At 36.3% G+C, this 23589-nt stretch overlaps 5 protein-coding genes across 15 annotated transcripts; 2 read left to right on the top strand and 3 right to left on the bottom strand.

The window, feature by feature from the left end:
* Nucleotides 1-45: 45 nt before the first annotated feature.
* On the bottom strand, nucleotides 46-3153 carry LOC105635206 (F-box/kelch-repeat protein At5g42360). 3 transcript variants are annotated; one of them, XM_012218234.4, is made up of 2 exons: nucleotides 2658-3153; nucleotides 46-2227 (listed from the first exon to the last, which is right to left on the bottom strand). In XM_012218234.4, the coding sequence occupies exon 2, from the start codon at nucleotides 2044-2046 to the stop codon at nucleotides 286-288; it is 1761 nt and encodes a 586-aa protein (XP_012073624.1). In that variant the 5' UTR covers nucleotides 2047-2227; nucleotides 2658-3153; the 3' UTR covers nucleotides 46-285. The 3 variants fall into 3 exon arrangements, with proteins under 3 accessions (XP_012073624.1, XP_012073623.1, XP_012073622.1); XM_012218233.4 differs by having other exon boundaries at nucleotides 46-2123; XM_012218232.4 differs by having other exon boundaries at nucleotides 46-2126; nucleotides 2658-3152.
* Nucleotides 3154-4761: 1608 nt separating this feature from the next.
* On the top strand, nucleotides 4762-8452 carry LOC105635204 (TLR4 regulator/MIR-interacting MSAP protein). The gene is made up of 9 exons (XM_012218231.4): nucleotides 4762-4945; nucleotides 5182-5208; nucleotides 5353-5432; nucleotides 6437-6509; nucleotides 6818-6875; nucleotides 7262-7313; nucleotides 7464-7488; nucleotides 7594-7685; nucleotides 8157-8452. The coding sequence occupies exons 1-9, from the start codon at nucleotides 4841-4843 to the stop codon at nucleotides 8206-8208; spliced, it is 564 nt and encodes a 187-aa protein (XP_012073621.1). The 5' UTR covers nucleotides 4762-4840; the 3' UTR covers nucleotides 8209-8452.
* Nucleotides 8453-8702: 250 nt separating this feature from the next.
* On the bottom strand, nucleotides 8703-12140 carry PP2CG1 (Protein phosphatase 2C family protein). 2 transcript variants are annotated; one of them, XM_012218229.4, is made up of 4 exons: nucleotides 11302-12140; nucleotides 10655-10849; nucleotides 10147-10352; nucleotides 8703-9579 (listed from the first exon to the last, which is right to left on the bottom strand). In XM_012218229.4, exons 1-4 carry the CDS (start codon nucleotides 11500-11502, stop codon nucleotides 9021-9023), a joined length of 1161 nt encoding a protein of 386 aa, XP_012073619.1. In that variant the 5' UTR covers nucleotides 11503-12140; the 3' UTR covers nucleotides 8703-9020. The 2 variants fall into 2 exon arrangements, with proteins under 2 accessions (XP_012073619.1, XP_012073620.1); XM_012218230.4 differs by lacking the exon at nucleotides 11302-12140 and adding an exon at nucleotides 11064-11259.
* Nucleotides 12141-15175: 3035 nt separating this feature from the next.
* Nucleotides 15176-20439, top strand: GLR3.3 (glutamate receptor 3.3). 8 transcript variants are annotated; one of them, XM_020679718.3, is made up of 8 exons: nucleotides 15176-15448; nucleotides 15925-16026; nucleotides 16647-16964; nucleotides 17075-18417; nucleotides 18515-18792; nucleotides 18909-18940; nucleotides 19038-19447; nucleotides 19750-20439. In XM_020679718.3, exons 3-8 carry the CDS (start codon nucleotides 16700-16702, stop codon nucleotides 20200-20202), a joined length of 2781 nt encoding a protein of 926 aa, XP_020535377.1. In that variant the 5' UTR covers nucleotides 15176-15448; nucleotides 15925-16026; nucleotides 16647-16699; the 3' UTR covers nucleotides 20203-20439. The 8 variants fall into 8 exon arrangements, with proteins under 8 accessions (XP_020535377.1, XP_020535376.1, XP_012073615.1 ...); XM_020679717.3 differs by having other exon boundaries at nucleotides 16644-16964; XM_012218225.4 differs by having other exon boundaries at nucleotides 16608-16964.
* A 648-nt stretch (nucleotides 20440-21087) lies between these two features.
* LOC105635201 (glucan endo-1,3-beta-glucosidase 12) lies at nucleotides 21088-23038 on the bottom strand. Its single transcript, XM_012218223.4, has 2 exons — nucleotides 21390-23038; nucleotides 21088-21293 (listed from the first exon to the last, which is right to left on the bottom strand). The coding sequence occupies exons 1-2, from the start codon at nucleotides 22732-22734 to the stop codon at nucleotides 21262-21264; spliced, it is 1377 nt and encodes a 458-aa protein (XP_012073613.1). The 5' UTR covers nucleotides 22735-23038; the 3' UTR covers nucleotides 21088-21261.
* Between the last annotated feature and the right edge of the window lie 551 nt (nucleotides 23039-23589).

The raw sequence follows: 23589 nt of genomic DNA, 5'->3' as shown, positions 1-23589 counted from the left end.
GGAAGATAAAAAGAAATGTTTTAAGGACATTAACCAAGAACCGGATGAAAAACAGATGTATCTATTATTTCATGAAACATAAGAAGAAAAGCAAGATTAGGAATACAGGATCAATTTATGAACAGCAGTGAAGAAATAAACAGAATAATCTCCCAGGTGAGAACTGATTATGCCCAAAGAATTCAAATTCAAATTCGCATAGCCGATCTATTGCCCAAAATCTCTTCATATGGATAAATAAATGTCTAAAATTTGTGCTCAAATCAGAATGTGCACCCTAGGCCTTCACAGATGTAGGACAGCCAGTGATTTGGTAATGCAGGAAGAAGCATCAAATTCGTGGGTCATCTGATTTCTCGAAATATGACCCCAGTTTGTTCCCGTTTCTTGCACATCACATACAGTCAGGAAGTCCAACACTTGACCAAATATTTTGAACATTTCCACCCCAAATATAAGATTTTTGTCAGCAACAAATGCAGCATTCCAATCCATTGGAGCATCAGGATGTACTGACACTTCCGTCCATGTAAGATACATTAGATCTAGCTCCCATAATTTTCTAACAGCCTTGTTTCTCTGGCCTATTTGGCCATCCCCTTCGCACCAGGAAACTGAAAGCATGAACAATCTACCATTACAAGATACGAGTTTAGGGTAATACTCGTGAACGCGGGGAGGAAATGGAAACGTTTGGATGGCTATCCAGAAGCCCCTCTCTATGTCAAATCCCATAAGCTTGTCTGTCTCAGAATACACATAGAAAATCCCGTTACATATAACTCCAGAGCATACAACCCCAAAATCTATGGGCAGCTTCTGGATTTCTGTCCACTTATTTGATACGGGATCATAAATTTCTCCAGAGTCCAAAGGTTCATCCCAAGATCCAAGACCTCCTACAGCAATCAATACAAACCTTTTAAAACCCTTAGCATTCGCCTGATCACTTTTTTGTCTGATGAACTTGTGTGACTTTCTGCTATGAAACAATGAAGCTTCATTTTCATCAAAAGCATTTCTGTATTGACGTCTTAGTGAAAGCCGGTGTGGATCCTCATAAACATCCGATACCCCACCAGTTCGAGACCTGGGAAAACGCCTTTCTTGTCGATGCTGATGACTATGAACAATTGAAAAATCAGAGCTAACCTCAGAAATTCCCAAAATGGGCATTGATCTTGCGTACCTCATGGAAGCAACTTTACGCCATGATTTAGTTAAAGGGCTAAACACCAACACCCCTTTGTGAGTCTTGAATGAGCTTCTATCCACTCTCCCAAAGTGGGTCAAGCTAGAACAACCTCCAACAATATAAATATCATCCTGAATACTGGCAACAGAGAACATGAACCTTCCTTTTAGAATATCAGAATCAAGTCTATGCCATTGTTCTTGTGATACATCCAGTGCATGTATCTCCCCAGAACAATAGCCATCTTTAACAGCCCCAAACAGAAACAACCATGGATTCTGATACAAACCTTCTTGTCTCATCTGCAAGAACCGCGGAGTGGTAGTCAAGTATCTCCATTTCTTACATACGAGGCGCGCATTCATGAGACTGGTCAATGGGAGTCTCACCAAACACATTTCCAGTATGTCATCTGGAAGAAAGATGTGCAACCTGCTATTTTGTATTGAATCTTCGAGTTCAAAATATTTTCTGTTATTTTTCTTCCAAAACTTTTCCCTAACCCCATAGGAGAAGCAATCAACTCCTGGCTCATCGGTGCCACAGATTGGTTTGTATCCCTTTCCGTCTTCACTGGCACTTGATGACCTCCTCCTACTACTTGGATCCCCATATTCCTCACCTGTGTCGGCCCCCACTTTGCAACCACCGCCCCTGGCATATAAAGTAAGACATTTTACAGAAATCCCTCTCACATTATCCTCTTCCTCTCCATCGCATCTGTTGTTTTTCTTCCTCAACTTCTGGCTAACACTTCTCACAAGCCGCTGGGACACGCTCAGAGCCTCAAAATCCCGAATAAGAGATGCCTCTCCACTCGGCCTCTCAGGAAATGTTCCGTTCATTGCCATTTTCGCGCCAAAAGCTTAAAGCCTCTAAACATCTCGCCAAAAGCATGGATCATCGTTCCCAAGCTGACGCCTTATATCTTCTAAAAAAAAACATGAAAGAAATATTATCCGCCAGCATCCTCGCAAATAAATGACTATAGAGCAAAGCTATTTGTCAAGACAACCACCCAAAAGAATCCGCCTTCAAAGCAAACGAAAGAGAATAAATGAAAAAGAAATCTATGAAATCGAGGGGTGACCTAACAATTTGATTCCGGAAATGCAGAGGTCGTGGCAAATTTTCCAGATCCATAAGATTAAATTTTTGGATAAAAGACATTCATTCAAGTTAGATCCTCTACTAAAAACGAAGAAAAATGAACTTTATTTTAATTTTGAAAATAAAAAAAGGCCAATCAATCAAGTTTCATTCCAGCTTTTGGACATAATAACAGCAGGTGATGATAGAAACTCAAACAAACAAAAAGGGTCATTCTAATTGAAACGTTAAAGCGAAGTGTGAGAAAACAAAAGAAAACTCAGAAATCTTGAAGCAATCATTTTAGCTTGAACTTTGCTGTTCCTCTAATTCCCAGAAACCAAAGCCTAGAAATAAAGAGAGTAACACTTACATGGTTGAGATTTGAAAACCTAATTCGCCAGGAGATATCAATCCAGAGAATCCAAAATGCGAAACCAAATCCACCGAATCCAGAAGTTAGATTAGATATTAGATTGGAAAGAGTAAGTAAGGAATAAATGAGCGTGGAGATTAGTGCTTGGCTGGTTAGGCTGAAATTAGTAAAAGGCTTAAAAGCGACACACCACTGATATTGAAAAGCGACCCATTAGCTCTTTTTCTTTCCCCATTCATTTCTGATTTGTCATTCTCTCTTTCTCTTTTGTTTTTACTATTGTTATTATATGAACTGAACGGCTATGTTATGGTGCTGAAGCTTCATCAGGACCGCTTGATTAAGAAAGCTCGAGTTTCGAGGATGAGTGTATGATCATATGGCTTCCTTTCAAACAGTGGGGCTCGGGGCTCCATGAATCTGAAGAGAAAGAGAGAACGGTGTCGTATATGGATGCGAAGGAGCGAAATAGTCGCCTGAGAAAATGGAGGCGATTTGGGGTGGTTACACGGTGGGCTCCATTTGGACCATTACCCGCCTCTTAGTCAATAAGATTATTATTATGTTATAACACCTACTTCCATGATTTTTTTTTTCCACTCCATTCACTTCTTCTCCCTCCCTACTTACTTATTTACTGAATAATGATTATAGTAAAAATAATAATAATATTTCGTTGGTACCAAAATATAAGTAATTTAAAATATTTTATAAAGAAATAAATAATTTTTTCAATTTTACCTCTATTTATATTAAATATAATAATTATTTTTACAATTTTAAGATAAATGGTAATTTAGTCAAATTATCTTTGATTTTGTTATAATTTAGGATAATTAACTACTTCTTTAATCCCATGTAAAAATTTTAAACCATCAAATTCAGCAACAACTTTTTAAGTGGCTTTTATAGTGTTTGATAACGTAGCATTTGAACTAACTTTTAAAAATTAAAATATCATTTTATAAAAAGTTAACTCATATAACATTTAACTTTAAATATTTTATGAAAAATAATTTCAAAATCGCTAATAATTAAATGTGGCAAAACAGTTAGTTTTGCTGAACAGATAATATAACTCAGTAATCTTCTCTTATAATTTTCTTACAAGTACAAAAATTGTCTACAATCAATGTATTCACTAATTATACCGACACACACGAGAGTGTAAAGTAATGAATTTTTTTTTTATATATATAAAAAAGGGCTTGTCTTACAAACATATTAATGAACATACATGTGCTTGATAGAGATAAATGAAAGTATTAATATGTATAATGGCTTAGAGGACCACGAGGACTTTAATAATTTATGAGCAAGGTGGTGGTCCATTTACCATCATATATGAATAATAATATTGGATAGGAAGCATGGTGTATTTGATTGTTTCTTCCAAGTTGTCTAATTACTCTAAATATGACTCCAGAAAGTTTTAAAAATACCCAACCCCCACATGGGAAAGTGGGAGGTTGTATTTATTTCCATCATCAAAACATGCATGGTTCACAATTTTTTTCTCCTAAGTTCAACAACTTCATTTTGACATGAAGCTCAATTGTAATAGGTTCCCAACTACTATACTATGAATCAAATTATTACAATATGGATCTATTTGTTTGTTCGTTCAATGTTAATGGAGAATTACATCGAAGAAACCTACCTAGAAAGTTTTTCTTTTTATGGTTTAGTCTAGGAATTAGGTTTGTGGTGAAACTATCTGGTATTCAAAATTTACTAATTCGAGTAATTTGAATTCGCGTTGGATAAGCCCATAAAGAAGTACAATGCTTTTTTAAACATATTTTATATACATAGCTGGAACTCGAGACCTTAAGGAAGAAGGGACCTTTGATGTCGCATCTCATCTTTTGGTGGTAGGAATTAGATTTGTAGACTAACCCATTTTCTAATTTAGCTAATCCTTAAATTTGTAATTCATATTAAAATATTTTTGATTATGCTCTCTAATTAATTAATAAACAAAGAAATGAATGAAAAGTAGATTTGGGCCTATTGGGCCTTTCTATCTTAGTGTTTACAAAGCGCTGGGTAGACATAGGGCTTGGGCCCACCTCCTGGCGTAAAATAAGGTTAGGCCGTAGGAGCCGGGGAGGGAAGGAAGTCAAGACAAATCTGCCGTTGGAGAGTAGAGAGGAGGAGAGGAAGACGAGTCGAAAACCATGGCAGAGCCAGTGGCGGTGTGGTTTATGATCATATTCACCATCGTGACGTTTACTGTCGTTTCGGGCGTCGAAGACAAGTGCGCTGCTTGTTATGCCGTTGCGGTACTTTTCATTCTCTCTATTCAGTTGCAGAATTTTCCTGAGCATAACATCAGATCTTTCATTTCTCTTCTTTTTTACGGTTTAGTTTTGATGATCTATGATCTTTGTGATGTCAACCTGGCCTCGCAATTGAGATGATAAAGGAAAATAACATTGTTTCATTGCTTGAGCAATTAATGTTAATAGGAAGATTTTAAAAGTATGAGTTCTGATTTAGGATGGCAAATGCTTTGCAGGATGAGTTAGAGCGCGGGCTTTCAAATGTAAGCATTTTGTTCGTTTTAAGTTTGTAGTTTGTGATTATAGGTTTTTGTTCAATTGGACAATGCTGATTTGTAAATTTGTTTAGACTCTTTGAGCTAAAAAAACCAATCTTTGTGATGATTTAATTTGGTACCTACGTCTAGGAAAAACCAAGGAATCATTTGGACATGCGAAACCGGTTGAATTCTAAAGGTCAACGCGAAGGAAAGGTAATTGATTACAGGTATCGCTTCAATATCTTCTTTCAGCTTTCAGCATCGGGTGGGAAAAGAGAGAAAGTAAAGCATTGTAAAATGACCAGTAACCATGTGCTTAGAACAACAATGTGCTGAATATGGGAAGCGTAATTTGAAACTTAGAACATGATTTTGCAGGCTTTCTCTTACAATACAGATTAAAACAGAGAGTTTAATATGGGAAGGTAGGGGTGGCAACATTGGACACTACCTGAACTCAACGTGAAATTAATGGGTTTGGTTTATTATTTTTCTGTCATTATCATGTCCACCCAATAACGACGCAAAAATAATTGTATCATGTCTAAGTTAGCTAACCCGTTAATTACACATTTAACATGATTATGAGGAAATCCACATTGTTTATAAGTTAGAATAAGAGGCGTTCTCTTTTCTATGAAAAAAAAATCACCTTTCTTCTTGTTCAGACAAATAAAAATCTAGAAAAAGATATAATTATCATGATTTTGGAACTTCTTTGCAATGGGTTTAAGTAATATTTTAATTATTTTTTGTAATTTAATGGGATTTTAAATATTTAAGCATGTTGCTGTGTAGTTTTGTTATCCATTTAATAGTTGGGCCTCCTTCATGTTTCAGTTTTTGACACGATTAACTTATCTTGTTGGGTTTGGCTTGAGCATAATTGTGTAGCGGGTACAGCTCAACAGAACGTGAACATGACCCGCTAACACAAGTTGCACCCCTATGGGAAGGTATCAAAGCATGTTGCACGGTACTTAATTTCAGACATAAATGGGAGGCAACCTTGAACCAGTAAATAACAATCTGGTCATGGATGGTTGTTCAAGACACTATCCATGAAAGATGCTGTTTATTTATTGGCTTCTAAGAGAGATTTTGTTGCTTAAATGTTGATAGACTATAATTGTGCAAAATGCTTAAGATCTTTCAAATAAGTTACTCCCATTTGATGCAATTTCTTTAACAATGTTTAACGCTGTTATAATTGTGCAAATGCTTCAAATAGAGTCAGTGACCTGAGAGTTGTTGAACTCCTGGATGGGCTTTGTGATAAGATGCAAGATTACACCCTTCACAAGGTAATTTTCAGTTTGAATAGGTTTCTTTGTCAACCACTTTTTTTCCTTTCATAATTGAGGTAATTTGCAAAGCAGGTCTTGAAAATTCATACTCTATTGCGTTGTGTCTTTTATCAAGAATCAGACAGGTTACTTAACATTAGCTGCTTTGATAGACATGCTCCAATATAATGGAGCCTTTTCATCACATATTATATGTTCATCTCCCCTAGAATATGTTTCGTTGACATATTGACATATGGATAAATTGTAACACAGTTGGTAATTCTATGCTAAAGCATTCAATTTTTATCTTCATATTTTTGCAGATAGATCCAACAAAAAGCGCGTGGATCAAAGTGGACAGCTGGGATAATCTTGCAGAAAGTATGTACTTTCTTGTAATTGTTGCACATAATCATCTATTCTTGGTACATTAGCCTCTATACTTAAGCCTTTAATGAAATAGTGCCTTGGCAGTTATCATCTTACTATTTAAATTGAATTTGATGTTTGCTTTGAATAAATTCTTCTGTTTCTTTTTTCATTTACTTCAATTATGGTAAATCAATGACGGACATCTTATTTGCTTCCATGTTAATGATCAGGGTTAGCTCTAGCATGTTTATTGTGAAGTTCCCCCTTTTCTAACTCTTTCAACCTTTTATTCAGGATTTTCTTGACTATTAACTTTTCTATTTATTTTCTCTCTCCTCTTTTTTTTTTTTTTTTTTTTTTTTTTTTTTTTTTTAAATTTTTAATTTGTTAATTAGATAAGCAAGAAGCTCGAGCATATTCAAAAGATATATCATCTTATTGTGGAAGGTGAGAGGTCAAATGTTTTCCCATATCCTCACATTTTTCTGGTCATTGTGATATGCATCTTTCGTTTTCAATTTTGGTTTCTGTTCCAAGGGTGTGAAAGCCGTTAGAATCATAGTTTACTGAGTTTAACTTGTGTTTAAAATGGGATAGGTTACTGGAGGAAACTGAAGATGAGGTGAGTTTTCTTATCCTGATTAATCATTTCAAGGTTCAGAGGCCTTTTTGTTTGTAATGACAGAATGCATACAGTGTGCTGCTACTAATATCAAGTAATATTCAGTTGGCAGAATTAATAAAGAAAGGATATGTTAAAGTCGGAGGTGTGAGCAAGGTTCTATGTCAAGATTTGAGCAAGCACTGCACCTCCTCAAGGTAATGTTAAATCTGACTTGGTAGGTACAAATTTTGGAAGTTACTTGCCATATGGTGCTTGAAATAGGAACAATTCTATAAGTTGCTTTTAATAGCAGCGGCCGAGCTGTGAAGCTAACCTAATTTGGAAGAATTGGTGCTCATCCATGGTTTGGCATTCTTAATATATGACTAAATTTGAAAGAAAAAAAAAAAACAATAAAATTTAAAAGAACAAATAGCATTTACATGTACATGTCTTATATCTTTTGAGTTCCCAATAAAATTCAGTTTTAAAACCATATTTTACTTGACTACACATGTCAATAGGAAGTTTCGTTTCAATTTTGACTTGTTTGTCGATTATTTATTCCAAAAAAGTTGCAGTTCTTCAATAAACAGCTAGCTAGATTTAGCAGTGGGCAATTTAAAATTGGTATAGTTTATTCTGCTGTAAATTTTAATAACGCATGGACTTTCTTTTATGTGCAGCGATTCTCATCAGGTAAATGGTGATGACAATGAATCTGATGGAGAACTCTGAGAGTGTGCTACTAATAGAAGAGATAATGCAAACTTTACTTTATTATGGGAAAAAAAAGTTCAATAATTTCTTGTGGACCTAGAAATTTTGTTTCAATACATAACATGAGGGTCTTCGTGATTCAGTCTGTTTCTAAATCGAAACGAGTCAATGGGTCATGTTCCCATCCAATTAATAGAAATGCCATTGTTTTGTAATCTAATTGATTTGTCATAAAGTATGAATTCTTGAGTGCCCCGCTTAATTCTTAAAATTTTGCCTTTTGGTGTGTACAATTGGCGTATCACATATTCAAACAAGCGATAGTAAGTTGGAAAATTGGTGTTCTTCAAGCTGAAGGATTGAAGAATGCTCGATTTTGCAAGCATAAAGAGGCTTAATAATAAAACTATGATTGTCATCAAAGTAAGTATTTATTAGGACATACCATTAAACTATCACTGTGATTAATTAATTCAATAAATAACAAATAGTAGAAAATGATTGAATAGCAATGAAAGAGAATGCCCCCTCAGCTTTTCTTTTTCCAAATTTATGTACATAGGAGAATTGAAAAAATATGAGGACGCGGTGTATGCAACTAGAAAGTTGAACAAACTCATCCAGATGGTACAACATAATGATCTCAGATGTACAGGATTTTGAAACTCAAGAATCACATTCCATGCGATATTTATTTTCCCCGAAGAATATGGCTGAAAATAAGCCATGCCTAAGAGGACAGCAGGAGCAGCCTAGGGGCAAAAAATTGACCGTACTAATTGTAAACCTTGAATGCATTTGTACACACTTCTCTAAACCATCCTCTTATTTCATGAGTTGCTGTCTAGCACACCTTTGAGTAAATTCAGGCCTTCTGCTGATATGCTTCTTCTAACACGAGATTGTGGGATCTCGATCCGAGGGGGTGGGTCTAGAGAAAAGCAAACCACTACCACTGTGACATTATCACACGTATTGCGCTTTAGTGCCTCCCTCACCAACTCTCTTGAGCATCTTTCTGGATCATTATGGAGCATCAGTTCTTTCCTTGCAATGGTCACTGCACACTGGCTGCTCATTACATCCCACAGGCCATCACAACCCAGAATCAAGAATTCATCATCCTCAGTTAGATTTCTCTCCTGCAACTCTGGCTCTGCACTCAAAGGGCATGCGGAACCCTTGGGGCCCTTCATGTGCCAGTCTCCTATGGCACGGGCGACAGATAATTGGCCATTTAAATAGCCATCATATATGACTCCACCAAGTTTCTCAATTCTCAGTCTTTCAGATGTGCAATTAGGTTTGTGATCTTTGGATATCTCAATGGCTCTACCTCGCTTCCCTAACACTGCTCGGCAATCCCCAGCATTGGCAATTATCAAGGTCCTGAGAAGACAGATTATTTAAGAGACCGGTCATGAAAACCACTGATATTAAATGAAACAGTAATGAAGGGCAAAAGTACAAAGGAACAAAATTATAATTGCTTCATGAATTTAAGAACCAGGAAACAGTACTAGACATGTAAACATTTTGGTTTTCCTGACAAAGATGGCACAATAGGCCAAACCATCAAAGTAGCCTTTCAATATGTGTTTTGAACATATCCAACTATTGATCTCAACTTCTAAAGGTATATTTCATTGAATCATAGTGAGACTAACAAAATTTAATTAAAAATTAAAGCAGAAATTTAGATCTAATGCAGTGCTATTCCTATATATTTTTCAACAGAAACATTTTGATCTCTCACTTAAGCCTCCCACTCTTTCTCCAATTTTCATCCGTGCCATCTTCTATCCAGAAGCATCTTTGGAGGCCAATGCCCATCCGCTATAATATGCATGGATAGTTTGGACGGAGGCAAATACCTAAACCTTCAGGCCCTCACTGCTATCATAATAAATCTTAAGTAAAACTCTGAAATCAAAGGCAACTAAGAGGCTAGCTTACCTTCCAAAAATAAGGGCAGTTAAAGCAGTGGTGCCAGAGGAGATATCAAGTTCACTATCATCTGCAAATGCATAATCAGCTTTCACAAAAGCACTTTGAATTGCCTTCTCCACGCAAATTGGAAAATGTGAATCCTCAACTATGAACCTAAGTATATTATTTCTAACAAATGATGCTGCATCTGTCCCCCCATGACCATCAAAAACCTGTTCACATGCATCAACAAGTATCAGTCAATGAATATGGCCAATAAGGCACCAGACTCTTAACAACTTAGCCAAGCAACTGTTTTTGCTAAGATTTGGGAAGTATTGTGACCTCTACATTAGTAATAATGAAGCAAAAGAATGATAATTGCTCAGAGTTATAAGAAACCCAAAAATCAAAAACCAACAAGAAATGCCATTTTCTCTCCTTTCAAAAGCTTTTGATCAAAGAACTTGTCCATCTCTATATATAATATCAACTAGGATTAAGAAGACAAATGGTAAGAAATCATCATACTCACCCCATAGAAAGCTGCAGGTGTGGGGAAATTGGCAGTTGAACCTAGATGCTCAATAAGATTATCTATACATATATGTTCATCCTCCATGAACTGTTTAGGCCCTCCTTCAGCAGAGCTCCCTGATCGGAAAACTGGTAGAAAATTTGATTTTTCATCAGAAGGCGACTTACTGACAACAATCCCAACATCCATTGCCTGCAGAATATTGAGCTAACTAATTAACCAATGGACTTAAAATAAATCTCAAAACAACCCAAACAAAGTGGATAACTTTTAAATCTCCTTTAATTTTTTTTTTTTTTTTTTTGGAAAAGGAACAACAAATAAAAGTTCATCTTGAACTTTGCCTCTACTTATTCACTTATGCTATATATGAACTCTAGATTTGGTGATTTTCGACAATGCTTACCAAACAACAAAAGCATAAAAATTATTCAGTAAAAATTGGTTGAAAATGACCATTCCAAGTGTAAGATGCTTGGATTCTCAAGATTAACTTTCCACCCATATGACCATTTCTCTAACACCCAACAGTTCAATCAAATGTGAGGCCTCAGACGCAGAACAACTGCTACTGCTACTGCTACCACCGATCTGTCATCAAATAAAAAGGAAGAAGAAGAGTATATGAGAAGAAACAGACTTACCAGATCGGCAGCAGCCATCATTCTCATAGAATTCATACTATGCCGCATAACCGAGAGGTGCCTAGGCGGTTTCCCATTTGCAGTTTGTTTCAGACAATCCAAATTCTCCGAGTTCTGGTTTTCTGTGGATGATACGTTATCCCTACTATACCCGCCTTCTAATACAGCAAAAGGAGGTGAGAAATCCATTCCAGCGGCCATTTCCCCTTTCTAATCATAAATCAAGTGATCTCTACGCACACCCTCAAAGCCAATAACTTTAATTGTCCCCACAAAACCTCTGATCTATTAAAATATCTAAACTATAAGCTTGAGAATCAGGCAAATTCACGCACCAGAAACTTTAAGAAACCGAATTCCTTCAGTTTTCGGACAACTGTACAAAGAATAATCAGCAAGCAAACTCAAAAGTTTTACGGAACAAATTGTTTAATCTTCAACAACTCCCAGATCACAGAATCACGTCAATCATTCAAATTCTCCAAAAGATCACCAAATTACTTTAAATCTCTAGTTATTCACCGTTACAAGCTACCAAATCGAATATAAATAGGCCAATTAACCCGAGAAGTTTCAAAAATGGTTCAAGAAGTTCCCAAAAACATAAAGAAGGGCACAATATACAGAAACTGGAAAAACTGGGGAGTCTGGTGTAGAAAATCAAAGCAGGGCGATTTCTCACAGATGATGATGATTCTTTATGCTATGCTTTTGCTTTCCTTTTTTTTTTTCCCCCTTTTTCTTTCTTTCTCCGTCAGATCATCGAAGAACCCTAAAACAAAAAAAACAAAAGAGAGACGTCTAGGAGGGGAAAGAGAGAGAATCAAAAGTAGTTCAAAAAGAGAGGAGAAAAAATTGTAGGCTGATGCTGATGCATTACAGAGAGAGAAACTTGTTGGCATTCGGTTGGCTACTGGCGATTCCAGGTAATCCGGTGGATCTTCTAGCTGTCGCCCTGAAGATATCTACCGACACGTGGTGGTATGTGGTTGGTGGAGACGTTGGTTGACGAGATGGTTATTTTGTTGGTTCGTGGGTTATTGCCGCCATTGAGTCCCAGCCGTTGGATCTCCGAGCTTCTATATGGACGGTACAGGTTGCTTTTCCTGGTGTGGGAGGTTAGGTTTGGTTAACGGCCGTTAAAAAGCCAAGACTTGGATTCCCGCGGTACAGGGGTCGTCGTTTAATTGGTTTAAACTTTAGAAATTTCGGGTAAGATATCTTACCGGTTAGTGGAGTGGAGGGATGGTTTTCCCTCCGGATTTTACTCCTTTTGTCCAAATAAAAAAAAAAAAAGAAAAAACAAAATCCTTGCAGGGATTAAAAAAAAAGTTAAAGACCACATGCACAATTTTTTATTATTTAATCATCGATTATTTAGTTTTATCTGAATTAAATATTTTATTAATCAATTCATTAGTAATGTTGCTCGAGAATTTTCTTTTTTAGGCTTGATGGTTGCAATTTGCAATGTAAAAAAAAAAAAAAAATTACTCTATAATCTCTCTAATGCTTAAATTGGTGATGCAGAATAATAGAGTTTCAAGATTTATAAAAGATCGAACATATTATACATTTGAAGATTTTCTATTGATTTGTATGGATATGGTCTATACTCTATTCATAAATTAAACTAGTAAAAAATAATTTTTTTTATTAAAGTAAAAATATTTCTTGATCATAAATTGAGAATTATATTTAAAAATTTTACATTTTCATTAATTTTGTCCAGAGTGAGCTATAAATCAAGTCAAGATAAGTATAATCCTAAATAATTAAAGATATTATTAAATATGATCGTGTAAACTGCGTCCACGACTTCATTCATGAATTAAATTAATAAAAATAAAATTTTTTTATTAAATGGAGAATTATTTTTTCTAACCATATATTAACAAAAGATAAAAATATAAATAATTATTAAAAAAAATTTATTTTTATGGATTTAATTATTATTGAATTGCAATTCGATCTATTTAAGTATAATCTTTATTTTATATGTACAAACGCGGGGATTAACGTGGAGGATATATAAAATATTAAATGGAGGTGATCGTGTGGTGGTCTTATCATTCTGGTAGTTGGATTGCACATTTGCATGGATTTTAGACAATCATGGGGCTTGCCGACGTATGTTAGTTTTTATAACCTAGAACCACGACTATGCGTGAATCTTGATAGATCTTGATTATGATTATCAAATCAGAAAAAATCGCACGATCTAGATTTAAGTGCAGGCCAGTCATGATTAGTGAATTCAAGCAAGGGAGGTACTAAGACGCTGATGAAGGCACATGTATTCCCCACTTGAACAGTTGAAAGGACCAAAAAAGAAAGACCTAGCTAATCGTAATAACAGCTCCTTCCTTTGTTACTTAAAAAATTTGCAAGGTTATACCGTATTATCGGATAATAGATTCAAGTTCGAATCTCCTTCTCCGATACTAAAAAAAAGGAAAATTACCAAGTTAACCTTTAGTCCTAATTAATGAAATTAGTTTGCTTAGAAGTTGAACGCATTAGATAAGCTAATGAATTGAAAACTTGCTTTGCGTAATACATATGGTGGTCAAACGTTGGTTACATACATGTTTACTGCAACATTACACCCGCTAAACTTACCAACTTAACAACATTATCTTCTTCGGTTTAAGTAGTTTTTAATTTTTTGATCGGTTAAAATGTTATTTTTTATAATATTCGATAATATAAAGTTTGAATTAACTTTTAGATATTAAAGTAATATTTTATAAAATATCAAATCCTATAACCTTTAACTTTTAGCATTTTATAAAAAATTACTTAGATTACTAACAGTTAAATGCTATTAAAACAGTTAACAGCTATCAAAATAATTAATTTTACCGAATAAACTCTATATTTCTATATTTCTTTAATGGCTGAGGCTAAGGTAGCTAGTTACCTAATTTTAATATCATTAAATACAAGAATTTAACATGAATCGTATATCTTGTAGCTCGTCTTCTTCTTAATGCGAAAAGGTAAAAGATCTCAATTTTACGAGTGCAAGAGTAATGTCAAAAGTAAAAATTCAATGTAAATCGGGTATGGCCCAGTTGATCTTCTGGTTAATACGAAAAATTAAAAAATCTGGATTTTAAGTTGGCCGTGAAAGAGAGTAACGGTGGGTGTAATGTTAGCATATGTTTCCTAAACCTGATGATGGAAATTGAGGAAGGATGATATAAATGGCGGTTGGGGTCAATTTATTCCATTCTCATCATCTTTATTCTTTTCTTCATCTTGTCAAATCAGTTATCACTATTTAGTTGCTTTTTCGCTTATGTCCAAATCTGGCACGTGATTAGTCTGTGGCTATGGCTGCCTCTTCTTCACTCTTTTCCTGTCGGGAAGGGGAAGGGTTGGTTTACTGTAGTTTCGTCCGCAGCTTAACAAATTTTATTATATTATTCAATTTGAAACACATGTTTTTCTGATTCATGATTAATTATTCGTACGGTGGATGCATTTTGTATTTGATCAACAACGTAATTGGAAATTAATCATGTTTGTAATGATGGATGGTATGTATTTATCTTTTCCTTATACCTTAAATAATAATCATATAAATATCCATATATTCATATTTTTTTTTTAAATTTTTTTATTTTATTATATCTTTAAAAAATAAAATAAAATATGTTAATAATTTTGTTTTTATTCAAAAATAAAATAAAAATAAAATAAAATAAAGGAAACAATAATATATAGCAATAAATAAACTGAAGAAATACCAAAATATATAGTTCCACCGTTTCGGCCCAAGCATGGACAGTGGAGACACGTATACAAATTTATAAAGAAATTTAATTAAAATAATTCATTTTGGAAAAATTGATAAAATTAAGACACTAATATGAGCCTATTTTCCATTATTTCGAAGAGAGAAAGTCCATGGCTGTCCTGAAACTTGACACAGGAAGCATCATTATTTGTTTGGGGAAACTGGCAGTAACTGTCGTTAATGGGAATCTAAAAACACCCATTGTGAATTGTGATGTCTGGCTGTCAAAGGATTTACCAGGCTGAAGGCTCCCCCTTTCAGAACAGTGGGAAGCATCTTGCCGCTCACAATCTAACAATTGATTCTCAAAACTCAAAAGCTAAATGCATGTCTCTCTTCCAAGTAAGCTACTATTCCTATTCCAATCTCTGTCTGATTATGTCACGTGAACTCCAATTTCTTATTAGGGTTTTGGTCTCTCTCTTTTTTTGAGGTTGTAAGGACTCTTTGGAGACCAATTAGATTTATATAAAGCTTTCTTCATCATCTTGTTCTCGCATCCTTGTTGGTTTTTCATTTTCTTGTGAGTTTGTCATCTGGGCCTTTACTCTTTGTAGTTTATAGCTTATACAGCTGCCTGCCTTTTCCTATTTTAGTGATTATTGCCATTAGAGCACATGGCCGCTGTTTAAAGAACAAAACTTTTGCCTCAATTGAGCTTTTTTGGTTGCAACCTAGTGGCGTTTTTTAATCAGCATGCTTTCTCATCATTTCTATTTGATCATTTCTATTCTTTTCTTGTAAAGTGAAAATTTTCAGAAAATGTAAAATAAATGTCCCTTGCCCATACTAATTCCGTGCCTCACGTGAATTTCCAGTTTCTCTGAAACTCTGAACAATTTGTTGGATTTGTTTTTTGCCGGAGTAAAAGATGCTGCTTAGAGCTCCTCTCATTTCCATGTTAGATTTTTCTTTTTCAGGTAACACTGTTGTCTGGATCTTTGCTCTTCATATCTAATTCCTTTGTTTTTCTCCCTCCAATATTTAATTCATGGAACTGGGTATCTTAATTGCATCAAAAGCAGTAATTGGCTTCACAACTAAATTTTGTTTACACTTAGGCTTTAATTTGAACGGAGAATCTGATTCTCTTTTCTGCTAGCTATCATATTCGAGTGCTAGGTTTCTCATGTCCTTGATGTTCCCCCTTTTTCCTTTCCCCGTATTCACTGCCTGTTTGGTTGATAAGAAAGCCGGGGAAATAAATAAATGGTGATTTTGAAGCCCGTGTTTACACATTAACTGTGTTATTAATGTGTTAATTGCCAAATGATGAAGGACAAAGTTTACACGAGTCTTTTAATATGTAAGTTTGGTTTGATGATTTTATTTATATGATTGATGAACCCTGGTTTTCTGCGTCTCCTCCCCAGTTCTATTCAGCACTGAAGAGTGTATTTTGTTGATTGATTAGTTATTTCAATTCAATTTTTGCGCATTTCTATTCTTTGATATTCTCATAAAAGAAATTTTAGTCACAGTTCTTTTTCCATTTCTTTAGAACCCATGACTCAATTGAGCACAAATTATCTGGCAGCAGAAGCGAGCAAATTCATTTGGGATACGTGACGATAACTGTACTGTTCATCTGAAATGAATGCTATAGTGCTTGTTTCCCTTCTCTCTGTCTTCTTTGTACTGTTTTCAAGTGGCCACAGTAGGAATGCCACTTCAAGGCCTGCTGTTGTGAATATTGGGGCAATTTTTACATTGGACTCTACCATCGGGAAAGTGGCCAAGATTGCCATGGAAGAAGCTGTCAAAGATGTAAATGCCAATTCTAGCATCCTTCATGGGACCAAACTTGTTATTACAATGCACGACTCCAATTGCAGTGGGTTTACAGGCATGGTTGAAGGTGAGTGACTACCTATGTCTCAGTCTTATATTGGTCTAACTTGTGTGGTCAAATACTTAGCATGGGCTAGAGTGAATTTTAATTATGCACTATTACTGTGTTTGTAACAGCTTTAAAATTCATGGAGACTGATGTTGTCGCGATTATAGGCCCACAATCTTCTGTAGTTGCTCATATCATATCCCATGTTGTAAATGAACTCCAAGTTCCTCTATTATCGTTTGCAGCAACAGATCCCACTCTTAATTCACTTCAATTCCCCTTTTTTGTTAGGACAATACAAAGTGATTTATACCAAATGACTGCAATAGCTGAGATAGTTAATTATTATGGTTGGAAGCAGGTTATTTCCATTTTTATTGATGATGATTATGGGCGAAATGGCATATTAGCTCTGAGTGATAAGCTTGCTGAGAGGCGGTGTAAAATCTCTTACAAGTTGGGGATTCCACCAGATTCTGGTGTCAGCAATGGAGAAATTATGGATATCCTTGTTAAGGTTGCATTGATGGAATCTCGAGTTGTTGTTCTTCATGTAAATTCGAAGTTGGGTTTTGAAGTCTTTTCTGTGGCAAAATACCTTGGTATGATGGGTAATGGGTATGTATGGATAGCCACAGATTGGCTCTCATCCGTTTTAGATTCTTCTTCTCCTCTATCTTCTGAGGCCATGGGCACGATGCAAGGAGTTCTTACTTTGCGTCAACACATACCGGATTCAGATAGAAAGAGATCCTTTTCGTCCAGGTGGAGCAAGTTGACTAGTGGTTCTCCAGGGCTGAATTCTTATGGGCTCTGTGCTTATGATTCTGTCTGGCTGGTTGCTCATGCTATTGATGCATTTTTTGATCAGGGTGGGATTATCTCATTTTCTAATGATTCCAGGTTGCGCTCTGCAGGAGGTAGTGATCTTCACCTTGATGCAATGAGTATTTTTGATGATGGAAGACTCCTGTTGGAGAACATATTGAAAAGTGATCTTGTTGGTTTAACGGGCCCTATAAAGTATGATTCAGACAGATCTCGGATTCTTCCTGCATATGATGTTATTAATGTGGTTGGGACTGGTTTTAGAATGGTTGGTTTCTGGTCCAATTATTCTGGTTTATCAACTGTGCCACCTGAGACACTCTATATAAGGCCACCAAATCGGTCAAGTGCAAACCAGCAATTGTACAGTGTTATTTGGCCTGGAGAGACATCATCAAAACCCCGTGGATGGGTTTTCCCTAACAATGGGAAGCAATTGAGAATTGGTGTGCCCATTCGGGTCAGTTTCAAGGAATTTGTAACACGAGTACAAGGAACTGACATGTTCAAAGGTTTTTGCATAGATGTATTTACAGCTGCTGCAAGTTTGTTACCATATGCTGTTCCCTATCAGTTTGTCCCCTTTGGAAATGGTAAAGCAAACCCAAGCTACACAGAGCTTGTGAACATGATCACTACGGGTGTGAGTGCTAAATTATAAATTTGTTGTTTTAAATTCAAATTTTTGTCGAGTACAATTTTCTTTTCCGTTGGTTGAATGTCCAATATTTTTGCTGCAGGTCCTTGATGCTGTTGTTGGTGATATTGCTATAGTCACAAATCGAACAAAAATCGTGGATTTTACGCAGCCATATGCTGCATCTGGACTGGTTATTGTGGCCCCATTTAGGAAGTTGAAATCAGGGGCCTGGGCTTTCTTGCAGCCATTTAGTCCACTTATGTGGGTTGTCACTGCCTGTTTCTTCATTGCTGTTGGCACAGTTGTGTGGGTTCTGGAGCATAGGATAAATGATGAATTCAGGGGCCCACCTAAACACCAAATTATTACCGTTTTATGGTGAGTTCTTAAATTAAACTCTTATTGTGTTATTTGTCTAACTTGTAATAATCATTGCCATTTGATCCTTAATTTCATGTGGTCCGTCTTTTTTTTTTTCTTTGTTAATACTGCAGGTTCAGCCTCTCAACAATGTTTTTTGCCCATAGTAAGTTAGAAGTCATTATTTTCCCTGGATTTTGTACTTGCTGTTGGGGCGCAGCACCATTTATTTGCTTGAGTTGATTTCTTTTTTTATTTTGCAGGAGAAAACACCGTGAGCACCCTGGGTCGTTTTGTGCTAATTATATGGCTCTTTGTGGTTTTAATAATTAACTCGAGCTACACTGCAAGTCTTACATCAATACTCACAGTGCAACAGTTATCTTCTCCTATCAAAGGGATTGAAAGTTTGAAGGAGAGTGATGATCCCATAGGATATCAAGTGGGTTCTTTTGCTGAGTATTATTTGAGTGAGGAACTTGGAATAAATAAATCTAGGCTGGTTCCCCTTGGATCACCTGAAGCATATGCAACAGCGCTCCAACGTGGTCCTAATAAGGAGGGCGGTGTTGCTGCTGTGGTTGATGAACGTCCTTATGTTGAACTCTTCCTCTCAACTCAGTGCACATTCAGGATTGTAGGTCAAGAATTCACAAAAAGTGGCTGGGGTTTTGTGAGTACCTGTTCTCTGGTTTGCTCTATCCTTTTTTCCTCGCCTAAAATCAGAAGCATAGGTCTAACACGGCATGGCTATATCACTAAACAGTAGATACATACATTCATCCAGTTGGTTTATTTAGTGTTACTGGGCATAACACAAGTTGAAATACCACATAATATTTTCAACTAAACTGCACAATTTTACTTGAAATAGGTTTACTCTGCTTTTGTATTAGGAATGCAGTAAATGTTAGGCTTCATGTTTGCATTCTTTTTTTCTGTTTTCCCTATCTCTTAATATTTTCTGCAAACCAGGCATTTCCACGGGACTCTCCTTTGGCTGTTGATATGTCAACTGCAATTCTCGAACTAACGGAGAATGGTGATCTTCAAAGGATCCATGACAAATGGCTCATGCACAGCGGTTGCAGTTCAGATGCATCTGAACTTGAATCAGATAGACTTGAGCTAAAAAGCTTTTGGGGTCTGTTTCTTATTTGCGGGATAGCTTGCTTCTTGTCTCTCTTCGTATACTTTTGGCAGATCACACGCCAATTATATAGTGCTCACCCCGAGGAATCTGCTTCACCTGGTCAAGGGAGCTCACGCTCTGGGGGTATACATAGACTATTATCATTAATGGATGAGAAGGAAGATCAGTCAAGGGGCAAGAATAAGAGAAGAAAGTTGGAAAGATCATTATCTGAGAATGATAGGGATGCAGAGCTGGGAAAGAATCCGAAGAGGAAAGGAATAGAAATGATTTGAAGGAGCATTTCTTGTCGCCAAGGAATCAGAAAGCCACGCACATACGTATCACTATATATGCAGTAATCCAACACCGATAGTGAATATAGTAAGCCTTCTATATGCAGGAATTCAAATCATATATTTTGTAGGAAATTTAGCATACAAAAGTTACTTTGTCCTATAAAAGGAACCTCAGCTTAAAGCATATTTTGTTCACCTTACGTTGAAGAGAGCTAATAAACCTCTTTAGTCGAATTCTTGTTTCTTCTCTTTTTAAGTATAATGGCGGTACGGAATTTTGATCAATATCTTTTTTTTGTTTACAGGGCTGTCCTTTTCCTTTCTGAATATAAATCCCATTAAGTAGATTTCAGTCACAATCAATATTTTGTTATCTGTTGATATGATCACTATACGATGATATGTCGCTTGCAATTAAACAAAAGTTAAACCATGTAGTTTACATGCAAGACGACATGTATTTTAACATGAACTGACGGTCGTTCGACTAATTTCAAGACAAGCAAAAAGCACTTTGGATTGGCATTTGGAGCTCGATATCCATTCACACTTCAACCGAAATGACTGCTTTGCTTGTGAGTTGTGATTTGTGAAGAGCATATAATATGTCAATCCACTATCATAAATCTTGGACTAATTGAATGGGATTTAATGCTCTGTACCAACTTTATTAGCAGAACGGGTCCCAAAGGTTAGAAAGTGGAAGGATGGAAAAGCCTAAAAAAGATTCCATCCCCAACAAAGGGCAACAAAATTTTCAATCTGAAAACAGAAAAAAGCCTTTGATTATGGAGACATCAGCTGTTTCACCATGTGCTCTTCTTTTACCTCTTCCCCAAAATAAAGACACTTTTCAGACAAAACAAACAGAGAATTCAAATCTGTAATGAAAACAAACCTTCTTTCTTTCTTTTTTTTTTTTGATTTAAATGAAGTTTTGGCAGTGACCAAACTAGATAAGCTTACAAATTTTCTTCCAATAACAATACTGGCGAACATTAAATACAATGTTAGCTGCAAATCACATTACAGCTAATACTGCCACTCCTTGCCATGTCACTGCTGCGAGTACCGGCATTTGCCATAGCCTGATCAGCAATAATTAAATCACATGTTAATTTCACACACAATGAAAAAAATGAGAAATGATAAAAAAAAGATTAGTTTTATGTAAAATGACTTACTTGGATCACTGAAGGTGACAAGTCCAGTGCCTTTGAAGTCACAGTTCCAGTAGTTTCTTCCATGCATCTGATAATAAGCATTCATGGCATATGAAGCATGTGCATGGACCTTTTCTGGTGCAAAACAATCACCACTTTGATAAATCTCCCTGCAATCCACTCCACCTGGTCCACAGCAGAAGTCCAATACAGCTTGAAGCACCTTCTCATCTGAATGTGGCTTAGCCACACACCAGACTGAAGGTCCTCTTACCCCATTTGATATCTTCTCGCTGAATTCAAGTGTCCCTCCATTGCTACAGAATTGGCAGCTCAAATCCACATCATATACTTTAGATCCATCTCCATTAAATATCCCAAAATTTCTCTCACTAACACTACCATCCTTTTTGTTCTCATTAAACAAAGCAAACACAAATATCTCTATATTATCCTTAGGCTTCATGGGTGTTCCTTTATTGGACTGTGCACGTTCTATCAATCTTGTATTATAAGTCTTTGCATTGTCGGGCGTGGCCGCATCATCACCAGGATCACCCTTGGACGGCCAACCGGATTCTGACACTGTAATCTGAACTGTCTGATTTCCATACCCTAGAGCATTGATGGCTGATCTAACAGCATCAATTTGTGCATCTAACATATTGTTGTAGACATACCCCATGGGATCACGTACTCCAGTAGCATTACCTAGTAAGGCATATTGTAGGTTAACAGAACCAGGGTTGTCTCTGTAAGCGAAATATGGATACGCATTGACCATGAAAGGAGCACCAGTGTCAGCTAAGAACCCCACTATGGAGGTCATGGTAGGCATAAGAGTAGTAGCAAAAGTGGAAGCTGAAGGAGGAAATGAGGAAGCAAGAACAGCCATACTATGTGGTGTTGTGACCTTGATTTTCCGGTCAAGTCCACGTGCCACTAGCACGGCATGCAAGTTCTGCATTGCTTTGAAGAGATTATTTGGTCGTAAATGGTCAGGATCTGTGGTTAAGTACTCATTGCCTACAGCAATGGCTACTATGGAAGTGGCAGGAATGAAGGGCACAACACGGTTGGCAAACCACTCATCTGCTGCTGATACATCAGAACTGATGTTTGCTACGTGATAGTTCTCCACTGCAACAATGAGGTCTATTCCAGTGTTTGAAAAAGCTCCCAGTATATCAGGATTAGTGTCATAGATTTTTACCTTGTCGATAAGTGTAGACTGGAGGAGCTGAGCCACTTTCTTTGGGGATGGGAGGTTGTTTCCGAGTGTGCCGTAGTTCACTCCGACACTGGAAACTTTTTGAAAAGGGCTGAGAACAAGGAGGAAGAGAAGGAGGAGCTGCAGAGGAGCCATTATGGTTCAACCGGGAGACTGGGCATTTAGAGCAAGAGTCTTATTAGCTAGGTAGTAAATAATGGTTCCTGCACCACTTTAAGAGGGTATGGAAATGCCATTGGCTTTTGCAAGAATTACTTTTCCTTTGCATATCTTGTGGTTACACAGTAAATCAATTTGAGAGACATTTTGGTAAAATCTTGATCACTAATGGCTACAGAAACTCTGAGGCAAGAAATTCAAACTCCAGAACAAAAGGTGAAGTGTGGGCCATTCATGTTTGTACATGGTAAAATGATTTGCGTTCATTGGCATCCAACTGTAATGCTTGTTCTAATTTGGAACGCGTCTACTGGTGGTTGGTTAATTCTTCCTGTGTGTATTCGGCCACACCTAGGGTTTATCAAAAAATGATCTTTGTTAATTTTGTCGATAAAATAATCTCTTCCTGAGCTATTTTTCAAAATTGTTACAAGCTCCGATGAACGGTTGGGTTATTGGGACTTACCAGTTCTATTGTTTGTACTTTATAGCTCTAAATTCAGAGAAAAGATTCAACAAGTTTGAACCATGTAAGATGGTTCCTGATTAAATGATGGGCAAGAAAGGAGATAGAATCATTTACAGAATTTCATATTCCAAAATATCAATGAATTTGGAACCTAAATCTCAGGCTGGCTCTAATGCTAAGAGAATTTCTCAAAATTGATAGTTTTGCAAACACAAAGTAGCAACCAATATATCCACCATCTATGCAGGAAATAAAAAAAAATGCTATTTTAGCATTTTCAGAGTAGAAAATTTTCATTAAATAAGAGTAAGAGAACTCACTTGCTCAGTCGTTTTGATTTTGCCCGGGGTTTGTCAGTTGTA

Source organism: Jatropha curcas, chromosome 9 (assembly GCF_041381405.1).
Source record: "Jatropha curcas cultivar XTBG-Jc1 chromosome 9, XTBG_Jcur_1.0, whole genome shotgun sequence".
NCBI classification, from domain to species: Eukaryota; Viridiplantae; Streptophyta; class Magnoliopsida; order Malpighiales; family Euphorbiaceae; genus Jatropha; species Jatropha curcas.
Note: the sequence above shows the minus strand (reverse complement) of the source record. Positions and strands in the feature narration are given on the sequence as shown.

Excerpts from the sequence above, each read along its gene's own strand:
- LOC105635206 (XM_012218234.4), bottom strand. The coding sequence starts at position 2,046 with ATGGCAATGAACGGAACATTTCCTGAGAGGCCGAGTGGAGAGGCATCT.
- LOC105635204 (XM_012218231.4), top strand. The coding sequence starts at position 4,841 with ATGGCAGAGCCAGTGGCGGTGTGGTTTATGATCATATTCACCATCGTG. Across the intron at positions 6,510-6,817 it reads AAGATTACACCCTTCACAAG|ATAGATCCAACAAAAAGCGC; the intron begins GTAATTTTCAGT and ends ATATTTTTGCAG. Across the intron at positions 7,489-7,593 it reads TGGAGGAAACTGAAGATGAG|TTGGCAGAATTAATAAAGAA; the intron begins GTGAGTTTTCTT and ends AGTAATATTCAG.
- PP2CG1 (XM_012218229.4), bottom strand. The coding sequence starts at position 11,502 with ATGGCCGCTGGAATGGATTTCTCACCTCCTTTTGCTGTATTAGAAGGC. Across the intron at positions 10,850-11,301 it reads TGATGGCTGCTGCCGATCTG|GCAATGGATGTTGGGATTGT; the intron begins GTAAGTCTGTTT and ends AATATTCTGCAG. Across the intron at positions 10,353-10,654 it reads CACCTGCAGCTTTCTATGGG|GTTTTTGATGGTCATGGGGG; the intron begins GTGAGTATGATG and ends GCATGTGAACAG.
- GLR3.3 (XM_012218228.4), top strand. The coding sequence starts at position 16,700 with ATGAATGCTATAGTGCTTGTTTCCCTTCTCTCTGTCTTCTTTGTACTG. Across the intron at positions 18,418-18,514 it reads TGAACATGATCACTACGGGT|GTCCTTGATGCTGTTGTTGG; the intron begins GTGAGTGCTAAA and ends TTTTTGCTGCAG. Across the intron at positions 18,793-18,908 it reads CAAATTATTACCGTTTTATG|GTTCAGCCTCTCAACAATGT; the intron begins GTGAGTTCTTAA and ends TTAATACTGCAG.
- LOC105635201 (XM_012218223.4), bottom strand. The coding sequence starts at position 22,734 with ATGGCTCCTCTGCAGCTCCTCCTTCTCTTCCTCCTTGTTCTCAGCCCT. Across the intron at positions 21,294-21,389 it reads TGTCACCTTCAGTGATCCAA|GCTATGGCAAATGCCGGTAC; the intron begins GTAAGTCATTTT and ends ATTGCTGATCAG.